The 18,076-nt window shown below is 53.6% G+C and overlaps 1 protein-coding gene across 1 annotated transcript; it reads left to right on the top strand.

The window, feature by feature from the left end:
• The first annotated feature begins 2,224 nt into the window (after positions 1-2,224).
• ETFB (electron transfer flavoprotein subunit beta) lies at positions 2,225-16,480 on the top strand. The gene is made up of 6 exons (XM_071732668.1): positions 2,225-2,306; positions 4,170-4,328; positions 11,605-11,757; positions 13,685-13,747; positions 14,960-15,118; positions 16,178-16,480. Exons 1-6 carry the CDS (start codon positions 2,250-2,252, stop codon positions 16,250-16,252), a joined length of 666 nt encoding a protein of 221 aa, XP_071588769.1. The 5' UTR covers positions 2,225-2,249; the 3' UTR covers positions 16,253-16,480.
• Positions 16,481-18,076: the final 1,596 nt, after the last annotated feature.

Raw genomic sequence — 18,076 nt, 5'->3', positions numbered from 1 at the left:
TGACCCGAACCGAACCCGACCCAACCCGAACCCGACCAAAACCGGACCCAATCCCGACCCGAACCTGAACTGGAACCGAACCAGACCTGAACCAGAACCGAACCACAACCCGACCTGGACCCAACCTAACCTGAAATGGACCCAAACTGGACCCGACCTGAACCAGACCCGAACCGAACCAGACCAAAACCGGATCTGAACCGGACCCCCAACCTGACCCAAACTGGACCCGAACAGAACCAACCCGAACCGAACCAGACCTCATCCAGACCTGAACCCAACCCAACCGGAACCGACCCGACCCGGACCTGAACCCCAACTGGAACCAACCCGAACCGAATCTGAACCAATCAGAACCAACTCAACCGGAACCGAACCCAAACCTGAACCTGACCCGAACCAATCAGAACCAACCAGAACCGACCCGACCCGAACCAACCAGAACCGCCCTGGGGACCCCAAACCTCCCCCTATTTATTGCCCCTCCCCCCCCCTTTGTATGGATTGGAATAAACTGGGAATTTTATACACGGACCCCCCAGTGCTCCCAGTAACTCCCAGTAACCCCCCCAGTGCTCCAGTAACTCCCAGTAACCCCCCCAGTGCTCCCAGTAACTCCCAGTAACCCCCCCCAGTGCTCCCAGTAACTCCCCCCAGTAACCCTCCCAGTGCTCCCAGTAACTCCCAGTAACCCCCCCCCAGTGCTCCCAGTAACTCCCAGTAACCCCCCCAGTGCTCCCAGTAACTCCCCCCAGTAACCCTCCCAGTGCTCCCAGTAACTCCCAGTAACCCCCCCAGTGCTCCCAGTAACTCCCCCCAGTAACCCTCCCAGTGCTCCCAGTAACTCCCAGTAACCCCCCCAGTGCTCCCAGTAACTCCCCCAGTAACCCTCCCAGTGCTCCCAGTAACTCCCAGTAACCCCCCCAGTGCTCCCAGTAACTCCCCCCAGTAACCCTCCCAGTGCTCCCAGTAACTCCCAGTAACCCCCCCCAGTGCTCCAGTAACTCCCAGTAACCCCCCCAGTGCTCCCAGTAACTCCCAGTAACCCCCCCAGTGCTCCCCAGTAACTCCCCCCAGTAACCCTCCCAGTGCTCCCAGTAACTCCCAGTAACCCCCCCAGTGCTCCCAGTAACTCCCCCCAGTAACCCTCCCAGTGCTCCCAGTAACTCCCAGTAACCCCCCCAGTGCTCCAGTAACTCCCCCCAGTAACCCTCCCAGTGCTCCCAGTAACTCCCAGTAACCCCCCCCAGTGCTCCCAGTAACTCCCAGTAACCCCCCCAGTGCTCCCAGTAACTCCCCCCAGTAACCCTCCCAGTGCTCCCAGTAACTCCCAGTAACCCCCCCAGTGCTCCCAGTAACTCCCCCCAGTAACCCTCCCAGTGCTCCCAGTAACTCCCAGTAACCCCCCCCAGTGCTCCCAGTAACTCCCAGTAACCCCCCCAGTGCTCCCAGTAACTCCCCCCAGTAACCCTCCCAGTGCTCCCAGTAACTTCCCAGTAACCCCCCCAGTGCTCCCAGTAACTCCCCCCAGTAACCCCCCCAGTGCTCCCAGTAACTCCCAGTAACCCCCCAGTGCTCCCAGTAACTCCCCCCAGTAACCCCCCCAGTGCTCCCAGTAACTCCCAGTAACCCCCCACCGCTCCCAGTTCCTCTCATTCATTCCCAGTCCCCCCCAGCACCCCCCCAGTGCTTCCAGTGACCATCCCAGTAACTCCCAGTACCCCCTCAGTGCTCCCAGTAACTATCCCACTGCTCCCAGTAACCCTCCCAGTAACTCCCAGTAATCCTCCCACTGCTCCCAGTAACCACCCCACTGCTCCCAGCTCCTTTCATTCATTCCCAGTCCCTCCCAGTAACTCCCCAGTCCCTCCCAGTACCCCCCAGTGCTCCCAGTAACCGTCCCAGTAACTCCCAGTAAACCCTCCAGTGCTGCCAGGAAATCCCAGTAATCCCCCCCAGTGCTCCCAGTAACGCTCCCCAATACCTCCCAGTAACCCCCCCCAGTGCTCCCAGCTCCTCTCATTCATTCCCAGTCCCTCCCCAGTGGGTGTGGGGGGCGGGGCAGGGGGCGGAGCATGGCCGGGGGTGGAGCCTGGGTGTGGGCGGGGCAGGGGGGCGGGGCCCTGGGTGTGGGCGTGGCCCGGGCAGGGGGCGTGGCCCTGGCGGGGGGCGTGGCCCGGGGCAGGGGGGGGGCGTGGCCCGGGCAGGGGGCGTGGCCCGGCAGGGGGCGGGGCCTCGCGGGCGCAGCGATGGCGCCGCTGAAGGTTATGGTGGGGGTGAAGCGCGTGATCGACTTCGCGGTCAAAGTGAGCACTGGGAGCACTGGGAGCACTGGGAGCACGGGCAGGGGTCACTGGGAGGGACTGGGAGGGGTCACTGGGCGGTTACTGGGAGAAACTGGGGGGGTACTGGGAGGAACTGGGGGGTACTGGGAGTACTCGGAGGGTCACTGGGAGGTACTGGGGGATATTGGGAGAACTGGGAGGCACTGGGAGCACGGGCAGGGGTCACTGGGAGGGGTCACTGGGAGGTTACTGGGAGAAACGGTGGTACTGGGGGGGTTGACTGGGCGGTTACTGGGAAAACTGGGGGGGGTCACTGGGGGGCACTGGGAGGTACTGGGAGTACGGGCAGGGGCCACTGGGAGAGATTGGGAGAGGTCACTGTGAGGTTACCAGGAGAAACTGGGGGTACTGGGGGAAACTGGGGTACTGGGAGGAACTGGGGTGTACTGGGAGGCACTGGGAGCACGGGCAGGGGTCACTGGGAGGTTACTGGGAGAAACTGGGGGGTACTGGGGGGGGATCACTGGGAGGTACGGGGGGGTACTGGGGGGGTCACTGTGCGGTTACTGGGAGAACTGGGGGGGTACTGGGAGCACTGAGGGGTTTGGGTCACCCAGACGCTCCCGGGTCCCCCCTGTGCCTCAGTTTCCCTTTTGTGCCTCAGTTTCCCCATTTCCCACTCAATTCCCCCCATTTTTCCCCCCGTTCCCCCCCTCTGTCCCCTCCTTGGGTCCCCTCCCCCCATTTCCCCCCCCCGTGTCCCCCCCATGTCCCATCCCCCCCCCCCCCCCCCCCGTGTCCCGGGGTCCCCCCTATCCGTGTCCCCCCCCCCCCATTTCCCCTCCCCCCCGTGTCCCCTCTGGGGTCCCCCCTGCCCATGTCCCCCCCCTTTGTCCCCCCCCATGTCCCCTCTGAGTGTCCCCTCCCCCCCATTTCCCCTCCTGGGGTCCCCCCTGCCTGTTTCCCCCCCCCCCACTCCCCTCTGTGTCCCCCCATTTCCCCCCCCTGTCCCCCCCATCCCCTCCCCCCATGTTCCCTCCCATTTCCCCCCCCTGCCCCCCCCCGTGTCCCCTCTTGGGGGTCCCATCCCCCCATTTTCCCCCCCAGTGTCCCCCCTGTGTTCCCTCCATGGGTCCCTCCCCCATCCCCTCCCCCCCCCGTGTCCCCTCTGGGGTCCCCCTCCATGTCCTGGGGTCCCCTCCCCGATCCCCCCCCCTGTATCCCCCCCCCATGTCCCCCTCCCGGGGGTCCCATCCCTCCATTCCCCCCCCCCAGTGTCCCCCCGTGTCCCCTCTGGGGTCCCCCCTGCCTGTGCCCCCCCCCCCCACCCCCCCTCTGTCCCCCCATTTCCCCCCCCTGTCCCCCCCATCCCCTCCCCCCATGTTCCCTCCCATTTCCCCCCCCGTGTCCCCTCTTGGGGGTCCCCCCCCCCGTCCCCTCCCCCCCCATGTCCTGGGGTCCCCTCCCCCGTCCCCCCCCTGCATCCCCCCCCCATGTCCCCTCCTGGGGGTCCCATCCCCCCATTTTCCCCCCAGTGTCCCCCCGTGTCCCCTCCATGGGTCCCCCCCCCATGTCCCCTCTGGGGTCCCCTCCCCCCCCCGTGTCCCCTCTTGGGGGTCCCCCCCCCCCCTTATCCCCTCCCCCCCTTATCCCCTCCCCCCCCATGTCCTGGGGTCCCCTCCCCCCCGTCCCCCCCCCTGCATCCCCCCCCATGTCCCCTCCTGGGGGTCCCATCCCCCCATTTCCCCCCCCAGTGTCCCCCCGTGTCCCCTCCATGGGTCCCCCCCCCATGTCCCCTCTGGGGTCCCCTCCCCCCCCCGTGTCCCCTCTGGGCCCCCCCCCCGTCCCGGGGGTCCCCCCACTTCCCGTGTCCCCCCCCCACAGGTCCGGGTGGCCCCGGGGGGTTTGGGGGTTCAGAGCGAGGGGGTGAAGCACTCCCTGAACCCCTTCTGTGAGATCGCCCTGGAGCAGGGGGTGAGGATGAAGGAGGGGGGGGAGGCCAGCGAGGTCATCGCCGTCTCCGTCGGACCCCCCCAGAACCAGGTCAGCACCCCAAAAATCCTGAAATCCCCACGGAAATCCCCAAATCCCCCCAAAAATCCTGAAATCCCCCCAAAACTCCTGAAATCCCCACAAAAATCCTGAAATCCCCCCAAAAATCCTGAAATCCCCTCAAAAATCCTGAAATCCCCTCAAAAATCCTGAAATCCCCTCAAAAATCCTGAAATCCCCCCAAAAATCCTGAAATCCCCTCAAAAATCCTGAAATCCCCAAGAAAATCCTGAAATCCCCACAAAAATCCATGAAACGCCCCAAAAAATCCATGAAACACCCCCCAAAATCCATTAAATCCCCCAAAAAACCTGGAATCCCCCCTAAAATCCATGAAATCCCCCCAAAAATCCTGAATTCCCCCCAAAAATCCTGAAATCCCCAAGAAAATCCTGAAATCCCCAAGAAAATCAATTAAATCCCAAAAAACCCCACTGAAATCCCACAAAAAATCCATGAAATGTCCCCAAAAATCCAGGAAATGACCAAAAAAAATCCATGAGATCACCCCAAAAATCCAGAAAACGTGCCCCAAAATTGATGAAATCCAAAAAACACTGAAATCCCCTCAAAAATCCATGAAATCCCCACAAAAATCCAGGAAACGCCCCTAAAATCCATTTATCACAAAAAAACCCTGGAAATCCCCCCCAAAAATCCATGAAGTGCCCCAAAAATCCACAAAATCCCCCCAAAAAATCCACAAAATGCCCCTAAAAAACCTGAAATCCCCAAGAAAATCCATGAAACCCCCAAAAAAAATCCATGAAACGCCCCAAAAAATCCATGGAACACCCCCCAAAATCCATTAAATCCCCCAAAAAACCTGGAATCCCCCCCTAAAACCCATGAAATCCCCCCAAAAATCCTGAAATCCCCCCAAAAATCTGTGAAATTCCCTCAAAAATCCTGAAATCCCCTCAAAAATCCTGAAATCCCCCCAAACATCCTGAAATCCCCTCAAAAATCCTGAAATCCCCTCAAAAATCCATGAAATGCCCCAAAAAATCCATGAAACACCCCCCAAAATCCACTAAATCCCAAAAAAAAACCTGGAATCCCCCCTAAAATCCATGAAATCCCCCCAAAAATCCTGAAATCCCCCAAAAATCCTGAAATCCCCAAGAAAATCAATTAAATCCCCAAAAACCCCACTGAAATCCCACAAAAAATCCATGAAATGTCCCAAAAAATCCAGGAAACGCCTCCTAAAACCCATTTATCACAAAAAAACCTGGAAATCCCCCCAAAAATCCATGAAGTGCCCCAAAAATCCCAAATCCCCCCAAAAAATCCACAAAATGCCCCTAAAAAACCTGAAATCCCCAAAAAAATCCATGAAACGCCCAAGAAATCCATGGAACATCCCCAAAATCCATTAAATCCCCAAAAAAACCTGGAATCCCCCCTAAAATCCTTGAAATCCCCACAAAAATCCTGAAATCCCCAAGAAAATCAATGAAATCCCCAAAAACCCCACTGAAATCCCACAAAAAAATCCATGAAATGGTCCCAAAAATCCATGAAGTGCCCCAAAAATCCCCAAATCCCCCCAAAAAATCCACAAAATGCCCCTAAAAAACCTGAAATCCCCCAAAAAATCCATGAAACGCCCCCCAAAATCCATTAAATCCCAAAAAAACCTGGAATCCCCCCTAAAATCCATGAAATTCCCCCATAAATCCTGAAATCCCCCCCAAAAATCCTGAAATCCCCAAGAAAATCCATGAAATACCCAAAAAAATCCATGGAACACCCCCCAAAATCCATTAAATCCCAAAAAGAACCTGGAATCCCCCCTAAAATCCATGAAATTCCCCCAAAAATCCTGAAATCCCCTCAAAAATCCTGAAATCCCCTCAAAAATCCCGAAAAACCCCCCAAAAATCCTGAAATCCCCCCAAAAATCCTGAAATCCCCCCAAAAATCCTGAAATCCCCTCAAAAATCCTGAAATCCCCAAGAAAATCCATGAAACACCCCAAAAAATCCATGAAACACCCCCCAAAATCCATTAAATCCCAAAAAAACCTGGAATCCCCCCTAAAATCCATGAAATTCCCCCAAAAATCCTGAAATCCCCTCAAAAATCCTGAAATCCCCTCAAAAATCCTGAAATCCCCAAGAAAATCCATGAAATACCCAAAAAAATCCATGGAACACCCCCCAAAATCCATTAAATCCCAAAAAGAACCTGGAATCCCCCCTAAAATCCATGAAATTCCCCCAAAAATCCTGAAATCCCCTCAAAAATCCTGAAATCCCCAAGAAAATCCATGAAATACCCAAAAAAATCCATGGAACACCCCCCAAAATCCATTAAATCCCAAAAAGAACCTGGAATCCCCCCTAAAATCCATGAAATTCCCCCAAAAATCCTGAAATCCCCTCAAAAATCCTGAAATCCCCTCAAAAATCCCGAAAACCCCCCAAAAATCCTGAAATCCCCCCAAAAATCCTGAAATCCCCCCAAAAATCCTGAAATCCCCTCAAAAATCCTGAAATCCCCAAGAAAATCCATGAAACACCCCAAAAAATCCATGAAACACCCCCCAAAATCCATTAAATCCCCAAAAACCTGGAATCCCCCCTAAAATCCATGAAATCCCCCCAAAAATCCTGAAATCCCCTCAAAAATCCTGAAATCCCCAAGAAAATCCATGAAATGCCCAAAAAATCCATGGAACACCCCCCAAAATCCATTAAATCCCAAAAAAACCTGGAATCCCCCCTAAAATCCTGAAATCCCCACAAAAATCCTGAAATCCCCTCAAAAATCCTGAAATCCCCTCAAAAATCCATGAAATGCCCCAAAAAATCCATGAAACACCCCCCAAAATCCACTAAATCCCAAAAAAAACCTGGAATCCCCCCTAAAATCCATGAAATCCCCCCCAAAAATCCTGAAATCCCCCCAAAAATCCTGAAATCCCCAAGAAAATCAATTAAATCCCCAAAAACCCCACTGAAATCCCACAAAAAATCCATGAAATGTCCCAAAAAATCCAGGAAACGCCTCCTAAAACCCATTTATCACAAAAAAACCTGGAAATCCCCCCAAAAATCCATGAAGTGCCCCAAAAATCCCCAAATCCCCCCAAAAAATCCACAAAATGCCCCTAAAAAACCTGAAATCCCCAAGAAAATCCATGAAATCCCCAAAAAAATCCATGAAACGCCCAAGAAATCCATGGAACACCCCCCAAAATCCATTAAATCCCAAAAAAACCTGGAATCCCCACAAAAACCCTGAAATCCCCCCCAAAAATCCTGAAATCCCCCAAAAATCCTGAAATCCCCCCAAAAATCCTGAAATCCCCCAAGAAAATCAATTAAATCCCCAAAAAACCCACTGAAATCCCACAAAAAATCCATGAAATGTCCCCAAAAATCCAGGAAATGACCAAAAAAATCCATGAGATCACCCCAAAAATCCAGAAAACGTGCCCCAAAATTGATGAAATCCAAAAAACACTGAAATCCCCTCAAAAATCCGTGAAATCCCCACAAAAATCCAGGAAACGCCCCCAAAAAATCCATTTATCACAAAAAAACCTGGAAATCCCCCCAAAAATCCATGAAGTGCCCCAAAAATCCCCAAATCCCCCCAAAAAATCCACAAAATGCCCCTAAAAAACCTGAAATCCCAAGAAAATCCATGAAATCCCCAAAAAAAATCCATGAAACGCCCAAGAAATCCATGGAACACCCCCCAAAATCCATTAAATCCCCAAAAAAACCTGGAATCCCCTCAAAAATCCTGAAATCCCCCCAAAAATCCTGAAATCCCACCAAAAATCTGTGAAATTCCCTCAAAAAATCCTGAAATCCCCAAGAAAATCCTGAAATCCCCTCAAAAATCCCGAAAACCCCCAAAAATCCTGAAATCCCCCCAAAAATCCTGAAATCCCCAAGAAAATCCATGAAACGCCCCAAAAAATCCATGGAACACCCCCCAGAATCCGTTAAAACCCCAAAAAACCCTGAAATCCCCCCAAAAATCCCTGAAATGACCCAAAAATCCATGAAATTCCCCCAAAAATCCTGAAATCCCCAAGAAAAGCCCTGAAATTGCCCCAAACTCCAGGAACTGAAATCCCTGAAATCCCCAGGAGGTTCCTGAAAAGCCCCAAAAGCCCCAAAATGCCCCAAAAATCCCCGAAATGCCCCAAAAAACCTGAAACCCCCCCAAAAGTTCTGGGGTTCTAAATGGGAGAACTGGGAGGGACTGGGGGACACTGGGAGGTAACTGGTGGTTACTGGTGTGTTACTGGTGTTACTGGTGTGTCACTGGTGTGTTACTGGTGGTTACTGGTGGTTACTGGTGTGTTACTGGTGGTTACTGGTGGTTACTGGTGTGTTACCGGTGTGTTACTGGTGTGTTACTGGTGGTTACTGGTGTGTTACTGGTGTGTTACTGGTGTGTTACTGGTGTGTTACTGGTGGTTACTGGTGGTTACTGGTGTGTTACCGGTGTGTTACTGGTGTGTTACTGGTGGTTACTGGTGTGTTACTGTGTGTTACTGGTGTGTTACTGGTGTGTTACTGGTGTGTTACCGGTGTGTTTACTGGTGTGTTACTGGTGGTTACTGGTGTGTTACTGGTGTTACTGGTGTGTTACTGGTGTGTTACTGGTGTGTTACTGGTGGTTACTGGTGTGTTACTGGTGTGTTACTGGTGGTTACTGGTGGTTACTGGTGGTTACTGGTGTGTTACTGGTGGTTACTGGTGGTTACTGGTGGTTACTGGTGTTACTGGTGGTTACTGGTGTGTTACCGGTGTGTTACTGGTGTGTTACTGGTGGTTACTGGTGTGTTACTGGTGTTACTGGTGTGTTACTGGTGTGTTACTGGTGTGTTACCGGTGTGTTACTGGTGTGTTACTGGTGGTTACTGGTGTGTTACTGGTGTTACTGGTGTGTTACTGGTGTGTTACTGGTGTGTTACTGGTGGTTACTGGTGTGTTACTGGTGTGTTACTGGTGGTTACTGGTGGTTACTGGTGGTTACTGGTGTGTTACTGGTGGTTACTGGTGGTTACTGGTGGTTACTGGTGTTACTGGTGGTTACTGGTGGTTACTGGTGGTTACTGGTGTTACTGGTGGTTACTGGTGTTACTGGTGGTTACTGGTGGTTACTGGTGTTACTGGTGGTTACTGGTGTTACTGGTGGTTACTGGTGGTTACTGGTGTTACTGGTGGTTACTGGTGGTTACTGGTGGTAACTGGTGGTTACTGGTGTGTTTACCGGTGTGTTACCGGTGTGTTACTGGTGGTTACTGGTGTGTTACTGGTGTGTTACTGGTGTGTTACTGGTGTTACTGGTGGTTACTGGTGGTTACTGGTGTGTTACTGGTGTGTTACTGGTGTGTTACTGGTGGTTACTGGTGTGTTACTGGTGTGTTACTGGTGGTTACTGGTGTGTTACTGGTGGTTACTGGGGTGTTACTGGTGGTTACTGGTGGTTACTGGTGTGTTACTTGTGGTTACTGGTGGTTACTGGTGGTTACTGGTGGTTACTGGTGGTTACTGGTGGTTACTGGTGGTTACTGGTGTGTTACTGGTGGTTACTGGTGTTACTGGTCCCCCAGGATGCCCTGCGCAGCGCCCTGGCGCTGGGGGCTGACCGGGAGGGGTTACTGGTGGTTACTGGTGGTTACTGGTGGTTACTGGTGGTTACTGGTGGTTACTGGTCCGTTACTGGTGGTTACTGGTGTGTTACTGGTGTTACTGGTGGTTACTGGTGTGTTACTGGTGTGTTACTGGTGTTACTGGTGTGTTACTGGTGTGTAACTGGTGGTTACTGGTGTGTCACTGGTGTGTCACTGGTGGTGGTTACTGGTGTGTCACTGGTGTGTTACTGGTGTGTTACTGGTATTACTGGTGTGTAACTGGTGTTACTGGTGTGTTACTGGTGTGTTACTGGTGTGTAACTGGTGTGTTACTGGTGTGTTACTGGTGTGTTACTGGTGTGTTACTGGTGTTACTGGTGTGTTACTGGTGTGTTACTGGTGTGTTACTGGTGTGTTACTGGTGTTACTGGTGTGTTACTGGTGTGTTACTGGTGTGTTACTGGTGTTACTGGTGTCACTGGTGTGTTACTGGTGTGTTACTGGTGTGTTACTGGTGGTTACTGGTGTCACTGGTGTGTTACTGGTGTGTTACTGGTGGTTACTGGTGTGTTACTGGTGTCACTGGTGTGTTACTGGTGTGTTACTGGTGTTACTGGTGGTTACTGGTGTGTTACTGGTGTGTCACTGGTGTGTTACTGGTGTGTTACTGGTGGTTACTGGTGGTTACTGGTGTTACTGGTGGTTACTGGTGGTTACTGGTGTGTTACTGGTGTGTTACTGGTGTGTAACTGGTGTGTTACTGGTGGTTACTGGTGTGTTACTGGTGTGTTACTGGTGTTACTGGTGGTTACTGGTGGTTACTGGTGGTTACTGGTGGTTACTGGTGGTTACTGGTGGTTACTGGTGGTTACTGGTGTTACTGGTGTGTTACTGGTGGTTACTGGTGGTTACTGGTCCCCCAGGATGCCCTGCGCAGCGCCCTGGCGCTGGGGGCTGACTGGGAGGGGTTACTGGTGGTTACTGGTGGTTACTGGTCCCTCACTGGTGGTTACTGGTGGTTACTGGTGGTTACTGGTGTGTTACTGGTGGTTACTGGTGGTTACTGGTGGTTACTGGTCCGTTCCCAGGATGCCCTGCGCAGCGCCCTGGCGCTGGGGGCTGACCGGGAGGGGTTACTGGTGGTTACTGGTGGTTACTGGTGGTTACTGGTGTGTTACTGGTGTTACTGGTCCCCCAGGATGCCCTGCGCAGCGCCCTGGCGCTGGGGGCTGACCGGGAGGGGTTACTGGTGGTTACTGGTGGTTACTGGTGGTTACTGGTGTGTTACTGGTGGTTACTGGTGTTACTGGTCCGTTCCCAGGATGCCCTGCGCAGCGCCCTGGCGCTGGGGGCTGACCGGGAGGGGTTACTGGTGGTTACTGGTGGTTACTGGTGGTTACTGGTGGTTACTGGTGGTTACTGGTGTTACTGGTCCCCCAGGATGCCCTGCGCAGCGCCCTGGCGCTGGGGGCTGACCGGGAGGGGTTACTGGTGGTTACTGGTGGTTACTGGTGGTTACTGGTGTTACTGGTGTTACTGGTGGTTACTGGTGGTTACTGGTGTCCCAGGATGCCCTGCGCAGCGCCCTGGCGCTGGGGGCTGACCGGGAGGGGTTACTGGTGGTTACTGGTCCCTCACTGGTGGTTACTGGTGTCCCAGGATGCCCTGCGCAGCGCCCTGGCGCTGGGGGCTGACCGGGCCGTTCTGCTCCGTTCGGGGCCGGGGGCTCCCGTGGGGCCTCGGGAGGCGTCGCTGGCGCTGGGGGCGCTGGTCAGGAAACTGCAACCGGACCTGGTGCTGCTCGGGAAACAGGTACCGGGACCTGGGGGCACCTATAGACCCCTACAGACCCCTATGGATCCCTATGGAGCCCTATAGACCCCCTACAGACCCCTATAGACCCCTATGGACCCCTATAGACTCCTATGGACCCCTATAGACTCCTATAAATCCCTATAGACCCCTATAGATCCTTATAGACCCCTATGGACCCCTATGGACACCTATGGAGCCCTATAGACCCCTATAGGCCCCTATAGATCCCTATAGACCCCCTACAGACCCCTATGGACCCCCATAGACCCCTATAAATCCCTATAGACCCCTATAGATCCCTATAGGCCCCTATAGACCCCCTACAGACCCTACAGACCCCTATAGACCCCTATGGACCCCTATAGATCCCTATAGACCCCTATGGACCCCTATAGATCCCTATAGACCCCTATGGACCCCTACAGATCCCTATAGACCCCTATGGACCCCTATAGATCCCTATAGACCCCTATGGACCCCTATGGACCCCTATAGACCCCTATGGACCCCTATGGACCCCTATAGATCCCTATAGACCCCTATGGACCCCTATAGACCCCCTACAGACCCCTACAGACCCCTATAGACTCCTATAGATCTCTATAGACCCCTATGGACCCCTATAGATCCCTATAAACCCCTAGAGACCCCTACAGACCCCTATAGGCCCCCATAGACCCCTATAGACCCCCTACAGATCCTATGGAGCCCTATGGAGACCCCCGTAGATCCTCTGGACCCTGTAGAGCCCTATGGACCCCATAGAGACCCTCTGGACCCCTACAGATCCCTATGGAGACCCTATGGATCCTATAGATCCTATAGAGACCCCTAGAGATCCTCTGGATGCTATAGAGAGCCTACAGATCCCTATAGAGACTTCTATAGATTCTATAGAGCCCTATAGGCCCCTCTGGACCCTATAGATCCCTATAGGTCCCTAGAGAGCCCTATACATCCCTAGAGACCCCTATAGATTCTATAGACCATAGAGACTCTGTAGACCCCCTATAGACACTGTAGATCCTATGGACCCCTATGGACCCTATAGATCCCTGTAGACCCCTATAGATGCCCCTATAGATTCTATAGACCCTATAGATCCTTATAGACCCCTATGAACCTTATAGATCTCTATGGGCCACTATAGACCCCTATGCATTCTATAGACCATTCCATAGATCCATATAGAGCTCTATGGGCCCTATGGACCCCTATAGATCCTATAGAGACCCCTGTAGGCCCCAATGGACCCTATAGATCCCTATGGAGACCTTATAGATTCTATAGAGCCCTATAGGCCCCTATGGACCCTATAGGTCACTGTAGACCCCTATACATTCTATAGACCCCTATAGACCCTATGGATCCCTATAGAGACCCCCATAGATCTGGACCCTATAGATCCCTATGGAGATCTTATAGATTCTATAGATCCCTACAGACCCCCATAGACCCTATAGATCCGGGGGGGTCCCCTATAGATCCGGGGGGTCCCCTATAGATCCCGGGGGGGTCCCCTATAGATCCGGGGGGTCCCCTATAGATCCGGGGGGTCTCCTATAGATCCCGGAGGGGTCCCCTATAGATCCCGGGGGGTTCCCTATAGATCCCAGGGTGTCCCCTATAGATCCGGGGGGTCCCCTATAGATCCCGGGGCTCCCCTATAGATCCCTGGGGGGTCCCCTATAGATCCCTGGGGGTCCCCTATAGATCCGGGGGGTCCCCTATAGATCCCGGGGGGTTCCCTATAGATCCCTGGGGGTCCCCTATAGATCCCGGGGGTTCCCTATAGATCCGGGGGGTCCCCTATAGATCCGGGGGGGTCCCCGGGTCCCCCTCGGGCCTTTCCGCCCCCCGCAGGGCGGTTCTGAGCCCTCTTCCGGGTCACGTGTCCCTCACTTCCGGTCACGTGTCCCCGCAGGCCATCGATGACGACTGCAACCAGACGGGGCAGCTGCTCGCCGCCATCTTGGATTGGCCCCAGGTGAGGCCCCGCCCACTCCCTCTGCCCACGTGACCCCCAGGGCCCTGCCGAAAGGGATTGTGGGATAGTGGAGGAGCTGGGGAGAGGGGAAGGGGGTGATGGGAGGGCCCCGGTCGTGCTTACTGGGAGGGACTGGGTCATACTGGGAGAGCCCCAGTTCATACTGGGGGGGCCAGTCTTTACTGGTCTGCCCCCAATCCTTACTGGGAAGCCCAAATCCTTACTGGGAGGCCCAAATCCTTACTGGGAAGGCTCAAATCCTTACTGGAAAGCCCAAATCCTTACTGGTCTGACTCCAATCCTTACTGGGAGGCCCAAATCCTTACTGGGAAGGCTCAAATCCTTACTGGTCTGACCCCAATCCTTACTGGGAAGCCCAAATCCTTACTGGAAAGCCCAAATCGTTACTGGGAAGGCTCAAATCCTTACTGGTCTGACTCCAATCCTTACTGGGAAGGCTCAAATCCTTACTGGTCTGACCCTAATCCTTACTGGGAGGCCCAAATCCTTACTGGGAAGGCTCAAATCCTTACTGGGAAGGCTCAAATCCTTACTGGTCTGACCCCAATCCTTACTGGGAAGGCTCAAATCCTTACTGGGAAGCCCAAATCCTTACTGGGAAGGCTCAAATCCTTACTGGTCTGACCCCAATCCTTACTGGGAGGCCCAAATCCGTACTGGGAAGACTCAAATCCTTACTGGTCTGACCCCAATCCTTACTGGGAGGCCCAAATCCGTACTGGGAAGACTCAAATCCTTACTGGTCTGACCCCAATCCTTACTGGGAAGACTCAAATCCTTAGTGGTCTGACCCCAATCCTTACTGGGAAGGCTCAAATCCTTACTGGTCTGACCCCAATCTTTACTGGGAGGCCCAAATCCTTACTGGGAAGGCTCAAGTCCTTACTGGTCTGACCCCAATTCTTACTGGGAGGCCTAAATCCTTACTGGGAAGACTCAAATCCTTACTGGTCTGACTCCAATCCTTACTGGGAAGACTCAAATCCTTACTGGTCTGACTCCAATCCTTACTGGGAAGACTCAAATCCTTACTGGTCTGACTCCAATCCTTACTGGGAAGGCCCAAATCCTTACTGGGAAGGCTCAAATCCTTACTGGTCTGACCCCGAACCTTACCGGTCCGGCCCCAAGCCTTACTGGGAAGCCCCCCGGCCTCTCCCAGTGCTTACTGGGAGCCTCCCCGTGTCCCAGGGCACCTTCATCTCCCAGCTCCGGGTGGCGGGGGAGGAAGTGGAAGTGGAGCGGGAGGTGGACGGGGGCCTGGAGCGGCTGCGCCTGCGGCTCCCGGCGGTGCTGACCACGGATCTGCGCCTCAACGAGCCCCGTTACGCCACGCTGCCCAACATCATGGTACTGGGACCCACTGGGACCCACTGGGACGCCCCCTGCCACCCCCTGACCCCCATGGACACCCCCCCCGGGCACCCCCCTGGCACCCAAAATCCGCCTTTTCCGGCCCTTTCCCATCGTTTCCTTTCATTTCCCCTCCATTCCCACCATTTCCCCTCTGTTTCCTCTCCGTTTCCTCCTCATTTCCTCTGTTTTCCCTTCATTTCCCCTCATTTTTCCTTCGTTTCCCTGCCATTTCCTCTCAATTCCCACCATTTCCTTTCACTTCCCCTCCATTTCCTTTCATTTCAGCTCCATTTCCCTCCATTCCTCCTCCCTTTTCCACCATTTCCCTTCCATTTCCCCCCATTTCCCCTTCATTTCCCTTCCATTTCCTCCATTTTTCCTTCATTTCCCCTTCACTTCCCCCATCCCCACCATTTTCCTTTCACTTCCCCTTTATTTCCCCCAATTTTTCCTTCATTTCCCCTCTACCCCCCTTAATTCCCAGCATTTCCCCTTCATTTCCTCTCCATTTCCTCTCAATTTCCTCCATCCCCCCCATTCCCATTTTCCCTTCATTTCCCTTCCATTTCCCCCATTTTTCCTTCATTTTCCCTCTATTTCCTCCCATTCCCACCATTTTTCCTTTATTTCCCCTCCATTTCCCCCCATCCCCCCATTTCCCCTCCATTTCCTCTCAATTTCCCTCTATTTCCCCCCCATTTCCCCCTCCATTTCCCCCATTTCCCCTTCATTTCCCTCCCATTTCCCCCATTTTTCCTTCATTTTCCCTTCATTTCCCCTTTATTTCCCACAATTTTTCCTTCATTTCCCCTCCACTTCCCCCCATCCCCCCATTTCCCCTCCGTTTCCCCCATTTTCCCTTCATTTCCCTTCCATTTTCCTCCATTTCCTCCTCATTTCCCCCCCATTATTCCCCATTTCCCCCCCAATTTCCCATTTCCCCCCCGTTATTCCCCACTTCCCCCCAACTTCCCGTTTATTTCCCCCCTCCCCAGGGCGTTTCCCTCCCCATTTCCTCTTCCCCTCCCCCCTCACTTCCCGTTTCCTCCCCAGAAAGCCAAGAAGAAGCCTCTGGAAGTTCTGGAAATGTCGGAAGTTGGGGTCCCCCCCCACCCCCCCCCCGCCTGAAAATCCTGAAACTGGAGGAGCCCCCCAGCAGGGGGGGAGGGGAAAAGGTGGAAACGGTGGAAAAACTCCTGGAAAAACTCCGGAATTGCGGCCGGATCTGAGGGGAAACGGGAAAAGGGGAGGAAAAGGGGGGGGAGGGGCCCCGAAATGCCCGGAAATTCCCTGGAAAAAAAACCCTGGGGAGGTGGAAATGGGGGGAGGGGGGAGGGAAACTGAGGCACGGGGGGAGCTGGGGGGAAAGGGAGGGGGAAATTTGAGGGAAAAATGGGGAAATTGAGGAGGAAAATTGGGGGAAGTTGGGGGGAAATTGGGGGAAAAGGGGGAATTTGAGAGGAAACCAAGGGAAAAAAGGGAAATTGAGGAGGAAAATTGGGGGAAATTTGGGGGAAATTGGGGGAAAAGGGGGAATTGGGGGGGAAAGGTGGAAATTGAGGGAAAAAAGATGGATATTGAGGGGAAATTGGGGGGAATTGAGGAGGAAAAGAGGGATTTGAGGGGAAAAAGGGGGGAATTGGGGGGAAATGGAGGGAAAAATGGGAAATTGAGGGGGAATTGGGGGGAAACTGGGAGGAAATTGAGGGAAAAGGGGGAATTTGAGAGGAAATTTAGGGAAAAAAAGGGGGAATCGGGGGGGATTGAGGGGAAAAGGGAGAAAAATGGGGGAAACTGAGGAGGAAAAGGGGAAGTTGAGGGGAAAAAGGGGAAAAATGGGGGAAATTGAGAGGAAATTGAGGGAAAAGGGGGAAATTGAGGAGGAAAATTGGGGGAAATTTGGGGGAAATTGGGGGAAAAGGAGGAATTGGGGAGAAAAGATGGAAATTGAGGAAAAAAGGGGGAAATTGAGGGAAAAAAGATGGATATTGAGGGGAAATTGGGGGGAATTGAGGAGGAAAAGAGGGATTTGAGGGGAAAAAGGGGGAAATTGGGGGAAATGGAGGGAAAAATGGGAAATTGGGGAGGAAAAGGGGGAATTGGGGGGAAACTGGGAGGAAATTGAGGGAAAAGGGGGAAATTGAGAGGAAATTTAGGGAAAAAAAGGGGAATCGGGGGGGGAAGTTGAGGGGAAAAAGGGGAAAAATGGGGGAAATTGAGAGGAAATTGAGGGAAAAGGGGGAAATTGAGGAGGAAAATTGGGGAAAATTTGGGGGAAATTGGGGGAAAAGGGGGAATTGGGGGGAAAGGTGGAAATTCAGGGAAAAAAGGGGGAAATTGAGGGAAAAAAGATGGATATTGAGGGGAAATTGGGGGGAATTGAGGAGGAAAAGTGGGATTTGAGGGGAAAAAGGGGGAAATTGGGGGGAAATGGAGGGAAAAATGGGAAATTGGGGAGGAAAAGGGGGAATTGGGGGGAAACTGGGAGGAAATTGAGGGAAAAGGGGGAAATTGAGAGGAAATTTAGGGAAAAAAAGGGGAATCGGGGGGAATTGAGGGGAAAAGGGAGAAAAATGGGGGAAATTGAGAGGAAATTGAGGGAAAAGGGGGAAATTGAGGAGGAAAATTGGGGGAAATTTGGGGGAAATTGGGGGAAAAGGGGGAAAAAAGGGGAAACTGAGGCCCGGGGGGTCACGTGACCTCTCCCCGGGCCCTTCCCAGTGCCTTCCAGTCCGGCCCAGTGGCCTCCCAGTGCCTTTCCCTCTGTCCCACTCAATAAAGGCCTCGGCTGCTCCGTGACGTCACAGCTCGGTGATGACGTCATCGTCCCAGCATCAACCAGTTGGGCCCCAGCGGGTCCCAGTTTGGCCCCAGTATCCCCAGTCTGACCCCAGGGGGTCCCAGTTTGGGCCCCATGTCCCCAGTTTGGCCCCAGCGGGTCCCAGTTTGCCC

The sequence above is a fragment of the Heliangelus exortis genome, unplaced genomic scaffold, assembly GCF_036169615.1.
Source record: "Heliangelus exortis unplaced genomic scaffold, bHelExo1.hap1 Scaffold_287, whole genome shotgun sequence".
Classification (NCBI taxonomy): Eukaryota; Metazoa; Chordata; class Aves; order Apodiformes; family Trochilidae; genus Heliangelus; species Heliangelus exortis.
Note: the sequence above shows the minus strand (reverse complement) of the source record. Positions and strands in the feature narration are given on the sequence as shown.

Bases quoted from the DNA above. Each gene is read 5' to 3' on its own strand.
- ETFB (XM_071732668.1), top strand. From the start codon at position 2,250: ATGGCGCCGCTGAAGGTTATGGTGGGGGTGAAGCGCGTGATCGACTTC. The intron at 11,758-13,684 runs GTACCGGGACCT...GTGTCCCCGCAG, and splicing joins TGGTGCTGCTCGGGAAACAG to GCCATCGATGACGACTGCAA. The intron at 15,119-16,177 runs GTACTGGGACCC...TTTCCTCCCCAG, and splicing joins CCACGCTGCCCAACATCATG to AAAGCCAAGAAGAAGCCTCT.